Source organism: Pomacea canaliculata, linkage group LG7, assembly GCF_003073045.1.
Source record: "Pomacea canaliculata isolate SZHN2017 linkage group LG7, ASM307304v1, whole genome shotgun sequence".
NCBI lineage: Eukaryota > Metazoa > Mollusca > Gastropoda > Architaenioglossa > Ampullariidae > Pomacea > Pomacea canaliculata.
Window position 1 is genome coordinate 21,641,947 of NC_037596.1, and position 14,469 is coordinate 21,656,415.

The window sequence follows — 14,469 nt, forward strand, 5'->3', positions numbered from 1 at the left end:
GAGGAGGGATAGTGAGAGAGAACTGATACATTGATACAATGGCGAGAGAAATGTGTGAGCTAAGGGGCGTCACACACTTGACTTCGGCTAAAGGTCCCGCATGAAATGCCGAAATGAAGTTAGTCGGCAAAACGTCCGACTCCGAAACGTCCGGTGGCGAAACGTCGGTCGGCAAAACGTCCGGCTCCGAAACGTCCGGCGGCGAAACGTCCGTCGGCGAAAAGTCCGTGTACCGTTATTCTAGAGTATACAAGTGTTATTTCAGGAATACAAGGCACCCCCGTCAACATCATTCTGGTTGGTTAAGTATAGAAAGTTAAAGTTAAATTTATTCCATTCATTATGTATTAACATCAAAAAGATTAGCATCAGGTGTGACGGCAAGATGGCTATAAAAACCGCCCATCTGCGACTGGCTGCACGGTTTGTCAACGTCCTGTGGGCACTTTACAAATGAGTCGATTTAAACTATTTTGTGAGATAATGAAGTCTCTCACTTTCGGCGTTTTTTTTTTTTTTTTTTTTATAAAGCACCGAAAACACAAACATTTAAAATCCCTTAAATGTCCATTGTCTTGGCGATTGCATCGTCAATGCTATCCACGTACGTGTGTGTGTGTGTTTCGACCTATTATTATTACCACTTCACATCTGTCTTCCCAACATCAAGGACGACCAAAACAGTAGGTGTCAGCATTGACAGATGAATAGGTGACTCGCGACAGGTAGAGCTGAATGAAAAGCGAACATAGGTGATAGCTTGTACTGTGGTTCGAAAGTACTTTGGAAAAAGAAGTTTAAGGTAAGTAAGTAGCATCTTCTCATGTAATAAACAGAGAGGTCTTTAATGTGAAAAAAGGTGCGTTTAAAATGTTTTCTAAGCCGTACTCTGTGTGTGTGTGTGTGCGCGCGCGCTGTTATCTGTTTCCACACTTCCAACCAACCTTGGCAAATGTCACCTTGACAGATGAACGATTCACATTATTGTGATGCAATAAGGGGAGGTTAAAATGTTGATGTCAGTTTCGAAAACAAATAGCAGGACAACGTGAACAAATGGTTGCTCACAAGTGCACCATTGGAAACACAAGCCTATCTTGACGAAGTTTCTGCATCTGACTTGCGCCAACTGTCGCTACTCCATGTCCGTCATTTTGACTGGCGTGCAGCCTCCTCGTGGGTACCTGTATCAAGTATATAAAAGTGGACATGAAGATTGCCGGACCCAGAAGAGGGGATCAAAAACTATTAGAACAATTCAAGGTAAAAGATTTGTATCACTTTATTTCTTATATATTTTTCTTATTTTTAATCAATTTCTTAGGAAGTATATCGATTCTGAAAGCTATAATTATTGTAGCAGAACATTTAAATTCATAGTCTGACATTATTTCCGCTCACGTTGATAAATTCCTGAAGCATCTTAAAGTGAAAAAGTCTACTTTGCTAGAGATATGTCCAAAAATAATAATAGCCCCGAGTTTTTTATTTTCTTTAATCTTTACCTTATCTTTGCTCTTCGCGTTTTGTTATGTTTGGAGATGTACGCGGCTAGTCAGTGCTTCTTATATTTGATACTTTTTGGGTCTGAACAACGAGCAAAGATTTTTTAGTAGACTTTTATCCTGTTTCAAGGTGTAAATGATTTATTAGTATATTCAGAGATGCACTCTTAGGTCATGAATACCTAAGAAGCATAAGAAGAATTTCCATTTACGAACTGTTCATAATTACATTAACGGCTCTGTCTGATAATTTTTTTAAAAAACTCAATACTCACATTCAAGAATCATCCGGTCGAATTTGAAATTTGTTTAAATAGACGCCTAATATAAATCTCTCCATGGTACTTCGATTACCAGCATTTGATAAGCTATAATTATAAATGCACACTGAGAAAGAAGATTTAAAAGATTGATGCAGTTCATAACGTTCTTTGGACATTATTACCGCTGACCAGCCTTGTTGATAACATTCCTTTTTATTAAGGTTTATTTAGACAAGGAGTGTTTACTGCAAATAAAACAGATGATGCTTTGATCTCCTGACCATTTCAGTTCTATGGTGAAAAAGATACACTTCGTCATGGAAAGGTATTCACTTTTCAGTGTTTTCTTTGGATGATGATGATGATGATGATGATGATGATGATGATGATGATGATGATGATGATGATGATGATGATTAACATTTCTAGATTTCTTTCTCGTCAAAAGTAAGGAGCTTTCAAGAAAGCTCACAAAAGATTGACAGCATATACTTAAAACCTTGCTAATAATGCCGAAAGAGTTCAAAACTAAAACAATTTTAGGCATCGGCAATTTCTCCAAAAAATAAGAAAGAATTGTAGGGAATTGTTTACTTATATTCTGCGGAAAGACACACACGCTGGAAAACGTGCCCAACTATACTGCACTCCAGTGACGACTAATAATAATCGAGCTTTCCACCCCTACTTCCCAAAACCTAACCACCAACAACCTTTTCATCTCTTTGACTTTTTTTTCTTCTTTCAACTGCAGCTAAGTCTTAAATTTGGCCAAAAAAATGCATTAGAGTAAAGTTCAAACGAGACCATTTAAACTTGACTTTTATTTGATAATCGGCCTTTTGTACAGTACACATACAAGCCTGTTTCAAAAGAAACTCTGGTCTGTTTATCTTTTCATACAGACATGCTTCTATAGTGGCTTTTCTTCTAGCTGTTCTGGCGCTGACCGAGTCCCAAGCCTTCACCTCCGTGAAACTGCCGAGGGACGAGCACTGGCCCTACAATTATGTGTCTATTGGACCGGCTGGCGTGTGGGCTGTCAACCGTCAAAACAAACTCTTCTACCGAACGGGAACCTACGGCGACAACGCCAACATTGGCTCTGGATGGCAGTTCAAGCAGGACGGTGTTGGGCAAGTTGATGTAGGTAAAGACAAAGTAGGCTATATCAATCTATCGGGGGGATCACTGTTTCGTATTGACGGCATCTCTCAAGCCAATCCTGTCGGCGGTTCCCCTAAAAGCTGGGAGTGGTGGACGAAATACATTGGCATGTCTCTAAGAGAAGACACACGTTTCTCTTCTCGTATCGAAAACCAAAATAAAGTTCTTACTTTTACATTTCGAACCTGTTTCTGGGCTAGCCGCATAACCAACTGGTGTTTCGCTGATAGTAGTTATACCGAAACTGTTACCGCTGGTGGCTCCGGTACATGGATCACCAAAAGCCAGTTAAAGTATAAAAGTGGAACCTTCGGCAACCCTGACACCGAGGGAGGAGATTGGATCACTGTCGACTCGGGTTCCTTCCAACATGTCTCATCCGGCAGTGGGGTGGTGCTGGCCGTCCGTTCTAACGGTGAACTGGTGAAGCGCACAGGCATCACGTGCAGCTTGCCACAGGGCTCCGGCTGGTCCAGCATGTTAAACGGCATGTCTCGAGTGGACACCTATGGGACCGTCGCCTGGGCCGTCGACACTTATGGTGACTTGTACTTCATCAACCTGTAGACCTCGTGACAAACCTGGCAGTAACAAGCAGAAGCGAACTTTCTCTGACGTAAAAGTCTCTTAAACTTCTCGTTCAGTAGTTGCCAGTCATGTCAATGGCAATGTTTATTGTATAGCTATGTGACTAGGCATTCACTAAATACTAAACAGATAAAATGTCTTAATCTGCAGTGTGTTTTATCTTGTTTTTCTTGCGTCAAGAATTCTTTGCTAGACCCTGAAGACAATTTACAAACAAAATAAATTACCTCTCAGAGTTGGAAAGCAGGATCTCTTAAAATATGCAAAAGAAGGAAAAACGTTTAGTTTAATAATGTCAATCTTGCTATACGCTGCACACAATCTGAGCATAATAATTCTTAAACACCATCGCTTTATTGCAAAATAAAACAATATACTCATGACTGCATGCACGAGTCTGGGTGCGGTCACACTATGCGGGCATAGAGCCTTAGTAAGGATGTAGCAAGGGTATAGTACCAGACTAATTTTACGGCTGCTAAACACTAAGCGAATTTTAGTCCGGAGTAAAGGCGTAACTTCAGTCCAACCAGGGCGGCGAGGCATAGCAACAGACTAGCAAGTGACTAACTAATAGCAACTCAGTTTTTGTATATAAGTTTCGGAAAAGAAGTATAGGATGACAAAGTCAAAGTTATATCCCTTTTAAAAATGGCTCTTAAACTTGTTTATTATGATCGTAAACTATAGCAAAATTTGCAGTAAAATTGAGCCTTCGGAGACAAGACCAATCCTCGCTATATTTTCGATTACTGGATTGTTTGAATGGTTTCAAGTCTATGCATCTATTCGGAATGTTTTATAATAATAATAGAAGAACAACAAGAACAAGAAGAATTTATAAAGCGCAATATCTCAGCCAAAGGCGGACTCAAAACAAGATTTTAAAAAATTGTAACAAAATTTAAAAACAAAAAAATAACAAAAGCGTATATCAAGTTTAAAAAAGTAGCAAATATGTAAAATTAAATCACAAATCCCATAGTAACAAAGATGTAGAAAGAAGAACAGTGTCAACTGTAAACACTAGCTGTTCAGGCAGTAAAGGGAGATCACTGTGAATGTAACGGTAACGACTCCAGAGAATAAGGTCAGTGACATCAGGAGAATACTGGGAAGATATTTAGTAACCTTGAGAATATGAATAAATGTTATCAAATAAAGCTGCAAGAGGATGATCATCGCTTTAGTTTACTCACTGTAGCTCAAGGTCGCTGCCGAAACAAGTGAAGCGGGCGGCGTAGACTCCAACCAATAGATCCAAACAGTTCGCACTTCAAATAACATTCTGTACCGTCCTGTTACAAACCAAAAGAGGACGAAAACGCAATAAAATCACATGTAAACATGTAAAGCACATGAAGGTTCAACACTTTTGTCCAAATCAAAGCAGGATCACAAAACATAAACAATTTCAAGGAGAGCCGATACCTTCAGCCTGCTAGGCAAAGGGACAGAACTCTCACTCAAATAGTTGCAGACGTTAGTCGACGGTTTCTAGAACAATTCACTGTGTTTCTAAGGCTCTTAAAAATCAACAAATAGGTGAGTAAAATTGCCAAGTCTGAGCGGGGCATACAAGCAAAAATCCAAATTTTACGCAATCGCTGGATTTCCAAACATGTTTGGGTTCGTAAGTGACACCAATATAAAAATACAGGGACCATCAGAGTACGAAAATTAATTTGTAAATAAGAAAGGTTATCATTCAATAAATGTACTGCTATTTTGTGATAGTGGGATAAATATAATTACCAGTGTTGTTAAGTGTCCTGTAAGTACTCATGACGACCGGATTTTGAGTCGAAGCTCCACCGAGATTACAAAAGTACATTCCTGATCAGTCACTGGATAAACTCGGGAGACATGCTGCAACTGTGTGCTGAAAAGACGCTTTCCTTGCCTCAAAGAAAAATCAAAATATGTCATACTAGATTATACTGGTGTAAAAGGTTTTTGAAACAATATTTTCACATTATATTTTAATGTTGTGTCTACTTGAAGGCAGAAAAAAATTATCAGAATTGTCTTATTTTTTGTTATGGCATGCATAGTATTTTACAACACATCTGTATACTACAAGCTCCCAGACCTCCTGGATGATGAGCATGAGGATAATTATGATGCATAACTTTATGGAGGTCACCAGCCTTAAGTACTAGAGCAGAGTAAGATTCCCTTGCTCGCAGCCAAGAGAAAGCGAAAAGGTGAACCAGTGCAGAGCACTTCCCATGGGAAAGCAGTCATTATTTCTTCCAATCCTAATCTTCTCAAATCTGCTCATCAAGATTTATGTTTTATTTATCTATCATTCTTGTTTGAATTTTATGCTGTTTCTTATCGTGTCTGAAAGTTTTGTCGAATTATGCATGTATTGTGACTGCTGCTACTAATTGTTTCAAGTGCAAAATTTCTTCAGTAGAATTTTCCAATTGAATGGATTACATGTAACAAGGAAAATAACTGAAAATAATGTTTGCTCATCTGAACATAAAAATACACTTCTGCTTTGCATACAACTTTTCGTGGAAATTTATTTATGAAATATTCGTATTTCCACAATTGTGTTGATCTTTATAATAAGCATATTGTGTTTATATGGATCATTATGAAAACAATTTCCAGATACACGGAAACATGGGAGAGAACTGCTAAAACAAACCTTCCTGCAAACACGGCAAGTTACCTCCCTTAGACCGTAATTCTGCTAACAAAGTTGTCAACACGGTGAGGGCTGTGAGCTGTCGGCATGCTTTTCGGTGTCACGTGAAGACAAGAAGTAATTAAATCATAACCCACCGTCAGGCATTTAGAACACAAGAGCAGTCCACACAAATACACAGTCAAATGCTATTGACACCATTACAGACTTACACTAACACTAAACAGATTGTTAACAAAATAAAATCTTTTGTCGAACGTAGTTTTTAGTTTGATCAAACCGTCACGAAATTATGTGGGTCCTCTATGACAGATGACAGCACTTCTAGTACAATTAGCTTCCACAAAGTTAACACACATCTTGAAATGTTCATACACTGCACTATCACAAAGGACCCGACATTGTTTGTCCTCTGTTTTCATGGCAATCTGAATGTTTGTTTACCGGTTTCCATCTGCACGACTTTATCAAGACATTGTGTGCAACTTATATGAAGGTATGAAACTGTGCATTTATTGGCTGAGGACTCGAGTGTACAAACAGTCTCTGTTGTCCCTTGTTCCTTGTCTCGCTGTCAGTAAGTGGGGAACGTCCATAACCTACTAAAGAAGGCTATTTTTAGCAACAATGGACTCCTAGCGCTAAAACATTTAATTCCCTGTGAACATCCGCGAGAACATCGTGAGAAGCTGCTATGTCCAGCCTCCTAGTAAGGAATTTTAAAGGACTGTGAGAGGTCTTCCCAGATTACCGGCACAAAGTAGGGAAGACATACACTGACTGTAAGTCGCGGGACTTCAATGGATTCTGCGGAAGTCCACATTACAGAATTCTGCATTACTGTTTGGACTGTGACTACAATAACTCTAAGCAGGAAATAAAATTTGAAATGTGTGTACTTAACTGTCTTTATTGGCTGATAGTGAAGTTCAGACAATTTTAATTTTACCTCTCTTCCAAGAAACAAATTAATTTTGCATTGCTATTGAAAGATTTAGCTTGGCTTTCACATTTAGTCTTATTTTCAAAAAATTGCTTTTGAAATGATTTTTTAATTTCATCATACTTTATATGTATCTTGGTTAATGTCCTACATTATTTTCTAACTAAGGTTGGTGCAGAGGCCTAAAGTCTACGGCCAAACATATGAAACTCTCTCCTGTGGCTGCCTTCGACCTTCCCTGATAAAACCGTGTACCTTTGTCGAGGGTCCTTTTCCAGATAGAAGCAGGACAAGAGATCAGTTTTATAAAACTATTAATGCGAAAGGATTTTGTAATATTAAAACGAAAATTCTAGGTTGAAAAACAATGTGCTACTTCTTGTTAAAAAAAAAAAAGACCAAACCAGTCATCCATTCTAGTCTCTGTTGGCGAAAGATCCTCCAACCCCGCAGCTATGTCCGTTACCCAACTGATAGCTACTCACCGTCCACAATGGGCAGAGAGAATTCCACACTTCCTGTCCCTTTGTCATTGGTCAGCTCCAGTCGCCACAGTTGTTCTGCCCCTTCAATGACGTAATTCATGTCGTCCATGACAACGGTCAGCATCAGGTCCGGAGGCTGGCCGGTCAGGAGGCACCTGAAGGCAGTCGGTGGCAGCAGGAAGGCCAGGACTTTCTGAGAGTTTGATTGAAGTTTCTTGAGTTTGCATTTCTCGATGACATTGGTGTGGACTCGCACTCTGTATTCTATTCGCACGGATGTGTTCCGGTTGTCGAACTTCATTGGAGTGCCATTGACTGCTTGGAATTCCGGTGGGCCTGTTGATTAGTGGGTGTAAAGACAAATGCATCAAGAAGCATTTATCAACACAAGTGCGGACACATACACGTTTATTAAGCACTTCAGAGTGTTTTTCAGTTTTAGAAGAGTATAATGGTTCGATTTATTTTCGTAGAAGAAGTCAACGGTTATTTAAGATTAACTTTCTTTGTGTTATTGGCAGCAAAAAAATAAATAAATTGTACTTTCAACAGATACGTAGAATCTTGACATTTTTGTTTAATTTTATTGCAAAATGTGCAGTGGACAGTCGACATTATGTCATTGTTGGTGAATGACATCTCTCATCTAATAACATAGGGAGTTGGGTGTTAGATACCCCGTTTTCTCGGAGCTATCTTTTTTGTTAGGGTTGTCCCCATCTTACCTTCCTCTGTGGACTCGGCTACCCTTTCTAGACAGCTGACTTGACTAGGAGAAGTTCACTACCTCAAACGGGTATCGAAACAAGATACCTTGAGGCTCAGACACCTTTGTTCTAACCTCTAGATTATCCACTTATCCCTTGTTTTTAGGGTTATCTCTTGACTGGTGACATCTCTTGTTTAATTAAACCTCTTGGTTGAGGAAATCTCTTGTTTCAGGATATCTCTTGTCTTAAAAATACCTCTTGTCTGCATCAAGATGTAAAAACATAGACATTCCGTAGCAGACCATATATACTTTGGAGAGTTCTCTTCTCAGAGTTTCCTACAGTCGCTACAAATGTAACACCTCTATTACAGATCAACTCTCTATCTATACATGTAACTCTCTTGTACCCCAATACTTACATCTGACCAGGAGTGTAACGCTTCTGTTGACCTCTGCCCCTAAACCTCGCACGTGATGACCCCGGAGCTGTTGCAGTTAATTTTCAAATGAGTTGAGTTTAACTATTTCGTGAGATAATGACGCCTCTCACTTTCGGCGTTTTTTTAAAAGAAAGCACCGAAAATACAAACATCTAAAGTCCCTTAAATTTCCATTGTCTTGGCGATTCCATCGTCAATGCTAGCCACGTACGTGTGTGTGTGTGTTTCGATCTATAATTATTACCACTTCACATCTGTTTCCCCAACATCAAGGACGACCAAAACAGTAGGTGTCAGCCTTGACAGATGAATAGGTGACTCGCGACAGGTAGAGCTAAACGAAAAGCGAACATAGGTGATAGCTTGTACTGTGGTTCGAAAGTACTTTGGAAAAAGAAGGTTAAGGTAGGTAAGTAGCATCTTCTCATGTAATAAACAGAGAGGTCTTTAATGTGAAATAAGGTGCGTTTAAAATGTTTTCTAAGCCGTAGTCTGTGTGTGTGTGTGCGCGCGCGCTCTTATCTGTTTTCACACTTCCAACCAACCTTGGCAAATGTATCGTCCATTCTATGCACGTACGCGTACGAGTGTGTGTGTTTGTGCTTGTGTTGACACACTCCCAACCAGCCAGGGGAGCCAAAACAGTTGCTGTCAACTTGACTGATGAACGATTCACATTGCTGTGATGCACAAGGGGGAGGTTCAACTGTTGGTGTCAGTTGTCGAAAAAAAATAGCAGGACAACGTGATCAAATGGCTGCTGACAGGTGCGCCACTTGGAACACTTGAGCCTATCTTCACGAAGTTAATGCATCTGACTTGCGCCAACTGTCGTTACTCCATGTCCGTCATTTTGACTGGCATGCAGCCTCCTCGTGGGTGCCTGTATCAAGTATATAAAAGTGGAATGAAGATTGCCGGACCCAGAAGAGGGGATCAAAAACTATTAGAACAATTCAAGGTAAAAGATTTGTTTCACTTTATTTCTTTGATATTTTTCTTATTTTTAATCCATTTCTTAGAAAGTATATCGATTCTAAAATACTTCATACGCGAACATATTTGAAAGCTTTATAAATGTACACTGAGAAAGAAGATTTAAAAGATTGAAACAGTTCATAACGTTCTATGGACATTATTTCCGCTCACCAACCTTGTTGATAACATTCCTGAAGCATCTTATAAAGCTGAAAAAGAGTCTCCAACTTCTTGGTTTTGCTAGACATATGTCCAAAACAATAACAAAATAATAGAAAGCACACAGAATAGTCCCGAGTTATTTTGTTTTGCTTATGAAGATGTAACAACATACTTTATGCTTTGTACCCTTTACATTAAATAGCTTTTAAGTATTTCACTTCGAAATATATCAGAGTTTAGGTGCGCTAATGATTTTTTCTCTTCCTCGCTAGCTTCATCATCCATTTTAACAGCATTATGTCATCAGGGGTCCATAGGTTTTTATTTTTCTTGATCTTTTCCGTTCACGTTGGTAAGATTATTAAATACGTTTACAAAGTAGTTGTACCATTCGCTTTTTCTATTTTATTTACAATAGCTGTTTTCTTTGTAGACTATTTCATAACTTCCTAAAATGATTTTTGGTGTTGACTGAAATTTTGTATATTTCTTTAAGTACTAGTTTTGTACTTGATTTTTTTTTTCTGTTATACGTTCTTTGTAACTTTTTCTCTTTTGAATATCTGTTAGACTCGATTCTTAACTAGGATTCTTTTAAATACATATACACATTTTCTTACTTACTTGGCTCACTTAGCGGCAATTAGCTGAATTTATAAATCGTGTACTGTAAAGCATCAGGAACGATAATGTGGAAGTGCGCCGGGCATAAATCCTGTTAAATGGATGCAAGTGTTACAACTTTTTTCTCCCGGCTTTGCCTATGTGGCGTACCTGTTGTATCGAAGTATTTTGAAGTACAGGTGTTAGGGTCTGAACAGCGCACAAAAAAGACACTACAACGCAAAAGTAGCTCAAGGTATGAATCTGTTTGCGATTTTGTGCACTTGCTTAGTTCTTTTATTAGACTTTAATGTACGCAGAGGGGGGAATTTTATTAAAGTTTATTTAGACAAGGAGTGTTTACTGCAAATAAAACAGATGATGCTTTGATCTTCTGACCATTTCAGTTCCATGGTGAAAAAGATACACTTCATCATGGAAAGGTATTCACTTTTCAGTGTTTTCTTTTTAATGGATGATGATGATGATGATGATGATGATGATGAGATGATGATGATGATGATGATGATGATGATGATGATGATGATGATTAACATTTCTAGATTTCTTTCTCGTCAAAAGTAAGGAGCTTGCAAGAAAGCTCTAAAAAGATTGACAGCATATATTATAAAATTTTGCTAATAATGCCGAAAGAGTTCAAAACTAAAACATTGATAGGCATCGGCAATTTCTCCAAAACATAAGAAAGAATTGTAGGGAATTGTTTACTTATATTCTGCGGAAAGACACACACGCTGGAAAACGTGCCCAACTATACTGCAGTCCAGCGACGATTAATAATAATCGAGCTTTCCACCCCTACCTCCCAAAACATCACCACCACCAACCTTTTCATCTCTTTGACTATTTTGACTATTTTTTCTTCTTTCAACTTCCAAGCCGTCGTGACTTTTTAGTCAAGTCTTAAATTGGGATTTAAAAAATGCATTACAGTAAAGTTCATATGAGACCATTTCAACTTGACTTTTACTTGATAATTGGCCTTTTGTACAGTACACATACAAGCCTGTTTCATAAGAATCTCTGGTCTGTTTATCGTTTCATACAGACACGCTTCTATAGTGGCTTTTCTTCTAGCTGTTCTGGCGCTGACCGAGTGCCAAGCCTTCACCTCCGTGAAACTGCCGAGGGACGAGCACTGGCCCTACAATTATGTGTCTATTGGACCGGCTGGCGTGTGGGCTGTCAACCGTCAAAACAAACTCTTCTACCGCACGGGAACCTACGGCGACAACGCCAACATAGGCTCTGGGTGGCAGTTCAAGCGGGACGGTGTTGGGCAAGTTGATGTAGGTAAAGACAAAGTAGGCTTTATCAATCTATCGGGGAGATCATTGTTTCGTATTGACGGCATCTCTCAAGCCAATCCTGTCGGCGGTTCCCCTTATAGCTGGCAGTGGTGGACGAAATACATTGGCATGTCTTTAAGAGAAGACACCCGTTTCTCTTCTCGCATCGAAAACCAAAATAAAGTTCTTACTTTACATTTCGAACCTGTTTCTGGGCTAGCCGCATAACCAACTGGTGTTACGCTGATGGTAGTTATACCGAAACTGTTACCACTGGTGGCTCCGGTACATGGATCACCAAAAGCCAGTTAAAGTATAAAAGTGGAACCTTCGGCAACCCTGACACCGAGGGAGGAGATTGGATCACTGTCGACTCGGGTTCCTTCCAACATGTCTCATCCGGCAGCGGGGTGGTGCTAGCCGTCCGCTCTAACGGCGAACTGGTGCAGCGCACAGGCATCACGTGCAGCTTGCCGCAGGGCTCCGGCTGGTCCAGCATGTTAAACGGCATGTCTCGAGTGGACACCTATGGGACCGTCGCCTGGGCCGTCGACACTTATGGTGACTTGTACTTCATCAACCTGTAGACCTCGTGACAAACCTGGCAGTAACAAGTAGAAGCAAACCTTCTTGGACGTAAAAATCTCTTAAAACTTCTCGTTCCGTAGTTGCCGGTCATGTCAATGGCAATGTTTATTGTGAAGCTATGTGACTAGGCACTCACTAAATATTAAACAGATAAAATGTCTTCATCTGCAGTGTGTTTTATCGTGTTTTTCTTGCGTCGATAATGCTTTGCTAGACCATGAAGACAATTTACGAACAAAATAAATTACCTCTCAGAGTTCAAAAGCAGGTTCGCTTAAAAAATGCAAAGAAGGAAAAACGTTTAGTTTAGTAATGTCAATCTTTCTATACGTTTCACACATTCTTAGCATAAAAATGCTTAAACACCATCGTTTTTGTGCAAAATAAAACAATATACTCATGACTGCATGCACCCATGATCGTTGATGAAAATCAATCTATTTTACTGGAATCAAGAAAATCAATATATATTTTACTGGAATCAAATCTCAAGAAACTAAAACGGCGGTATAGCTGGCTACTTTCACAAGGTAAGCGACTCCTGCTTATAGGAGGTTTCTGACACGTACCCTGATCACGTGGTTATTCTGGGTAATCAAATCAAATCAAAAAAAACTTTATTGTCTGTCGAGGAGCAAGACAGAAATTTTTCTTTTGCTTACAAGGGCAGGCATACATATTCATACATACATTTAACACACACAGTTAGGAGTAAAAAATCATGGTAGTTTGGATCTCCGTCAAATGGTCAATGAAATTCCAAAACTTTATATTTCTATGTATATATTAAATAAATGCGTTGGCATTGCAGATTGCAACGAAATGTCTGAACTGCATTTTCTTCATCCTCCTAGTACTAGTTTCTGTCAACAGCAGGTACTGTAATACTGTTATTCATCGTGAAAGGATGAGTACTCGCGACCTTAGTCTGGGTTTGGTTACACTATGCGGGCGTAGAGCCTTAGTAAGGACGTAGCAAGGGTATAGTACCAGACTTATTTTACGACTGCTAACCACTAAGCGAATTTTGAGTCCGGAGTAAAGGCGTAACTTCAGTCCAACCAGGGGGCAGGCGTAGCAACAGACTAGCAAGGGACTAACTTATGAGCGTCCATAGCAACTCAGTTTTTGTTTATAAGTTTTCCAGAAGAAGCATAGGAAGACGAAGTGAAAGTTATATCCCTTTTCAAAATGGCTCTTAAACTTGCTTATCATAATCGTAAACTATAACAAAATTTACAGCGAAATTGAGCCTTCGGAGACAAGACCAATCCTCGCGCTGTTTTCGATGACTGGATTGTTTCAATTCTATGCATCTATTCGGTATGTTTAATAATAATAATAAGAAGAAGAAGAAGAGAACAACAACAACAACAACAGAAGCATTTATAAAGCGCAATATCACAGCCAAAGGCGGACTCATAGCGCTAAACAAGATAAAAAAATTGTAACAAAATGTAAAAACAAAAAAAAAAAAACAACAAAGACGTATATCAAGTTAAAAAAAAGTAACAAAGATGTAAAATGAAATCACAAATCCCATAGTAACAAAGATGTAGAAAGAAGAACAGTGTCAACTGAAAACACTCGCTGTTCAGGCAGTAAAGGGAGATCACTGTGAATGTAACGGTAACGACTCCAGAGAATAAGGTCAGTGACATCAGGAGAATACTGGGAAGATATTTAGTAACCTTGAGAATATGAATAAATGTTATCAAATAAAGCTGCAAGAGGGTGATCATCGCTTTAGTTTACTCACTGTAGCTCAAGGTCGCTGCCGAAGCCAGTGAAGCGGGCGGCGTAGACTCCAGCCAATAGATCCAAACAGTTCGCACTTCAAATAACATTCTATACCGTCCTGTTACAAACCAAAAGAGGACGAAACTGCAATAAAAGCACATGTAAACATGTAAATCACATGAAGGTTCAACACTTTTATCCAAATCGAAGCAGGATCACAAAACATAAACAATTTCAAGGAGAGCCGATACCCTCAGCCTGCTAGGCAAAGGGACAGAACTCTCACTCAAATAGTTGCAGACGACACGATCAGCAGACGTTAG

The 14,469-nt window shown here is 39.3% G+C and overlaps 3 protein-coding genes across 5 annotated transcripts in view; 2 read left to right on the forward strand and 1 right to left on the reverse strand.

The window, feature by feature from the left end:
* Positions 1-1,152: 1,152 nt before the first annotated feature.
* On the forward strand, positions 1,153-3,672 carry LOC112569011 (perivitellin-2 31 kDa subunit). Its single transcript, XM_025246646.1, has 3 exons — positions 1,153-1,263; positions 2,058-2,093; positions 2,674-3,672. Exons 2-3 carry the CDS (start codon positions 2,062-2,064, stop codon positions 3,500-3,502), a joined length of 861 nt encoding a protein of 286 aa, XP_025102431.1. The 5' UTR covers positions 1,153-1,263; positions 2,058-2,061; the 3' UTR covers positions 3,503-3,672.
* Positions 3,673-3,810: 138 nt separating this feature from the next.
* LOC112568992 overlaps positions 3,811-14,469 on the reverse strand; it is a 30,531-nt gene continuing 19,872 nt past the window's right edge. Inside the window, exons 8-9 of one of the 3 annotated variants that reach the window (XR_003100263.1) lie at positions 5,279-5,426; positions 3,811-4,821 (exon numbers count right to left, since the gene is read on the reverse strand). Coding sequence is in view for 2 of the 3 variants with exons in the window: in XM_025246618.1 (XP_025102403.1) it covers positions 14,158-14,264 (107 nt within the window). In the remaining variant the exon portion in view is untranslated. Of the gene's footprint in view, positions 5,427-13,876; positions 14,265-14,469 lie in introns of those variants that run through there. The other 2 variants (XM_025246619.1, XM_025246618.1) reach the window with 2 other exon arrangements.
* Positions 9,622-12,572, forward strand: LOC112569010 (perivitellin-2 31 kDa subunit-like). Its single transcript, XM_025246645.1, is given in 4 exon segments — positions 9,622-9,726; positions 10,916-10,951; positions 11,578-12,005; positions 12,008-12,572. Coding segments are annotated over 3 exon segments (858 nt in total). The 5' UTR covers positions 9,622-9,726; positions 10,916-10,919; the 3' UTR covers positions 12,406-12,572.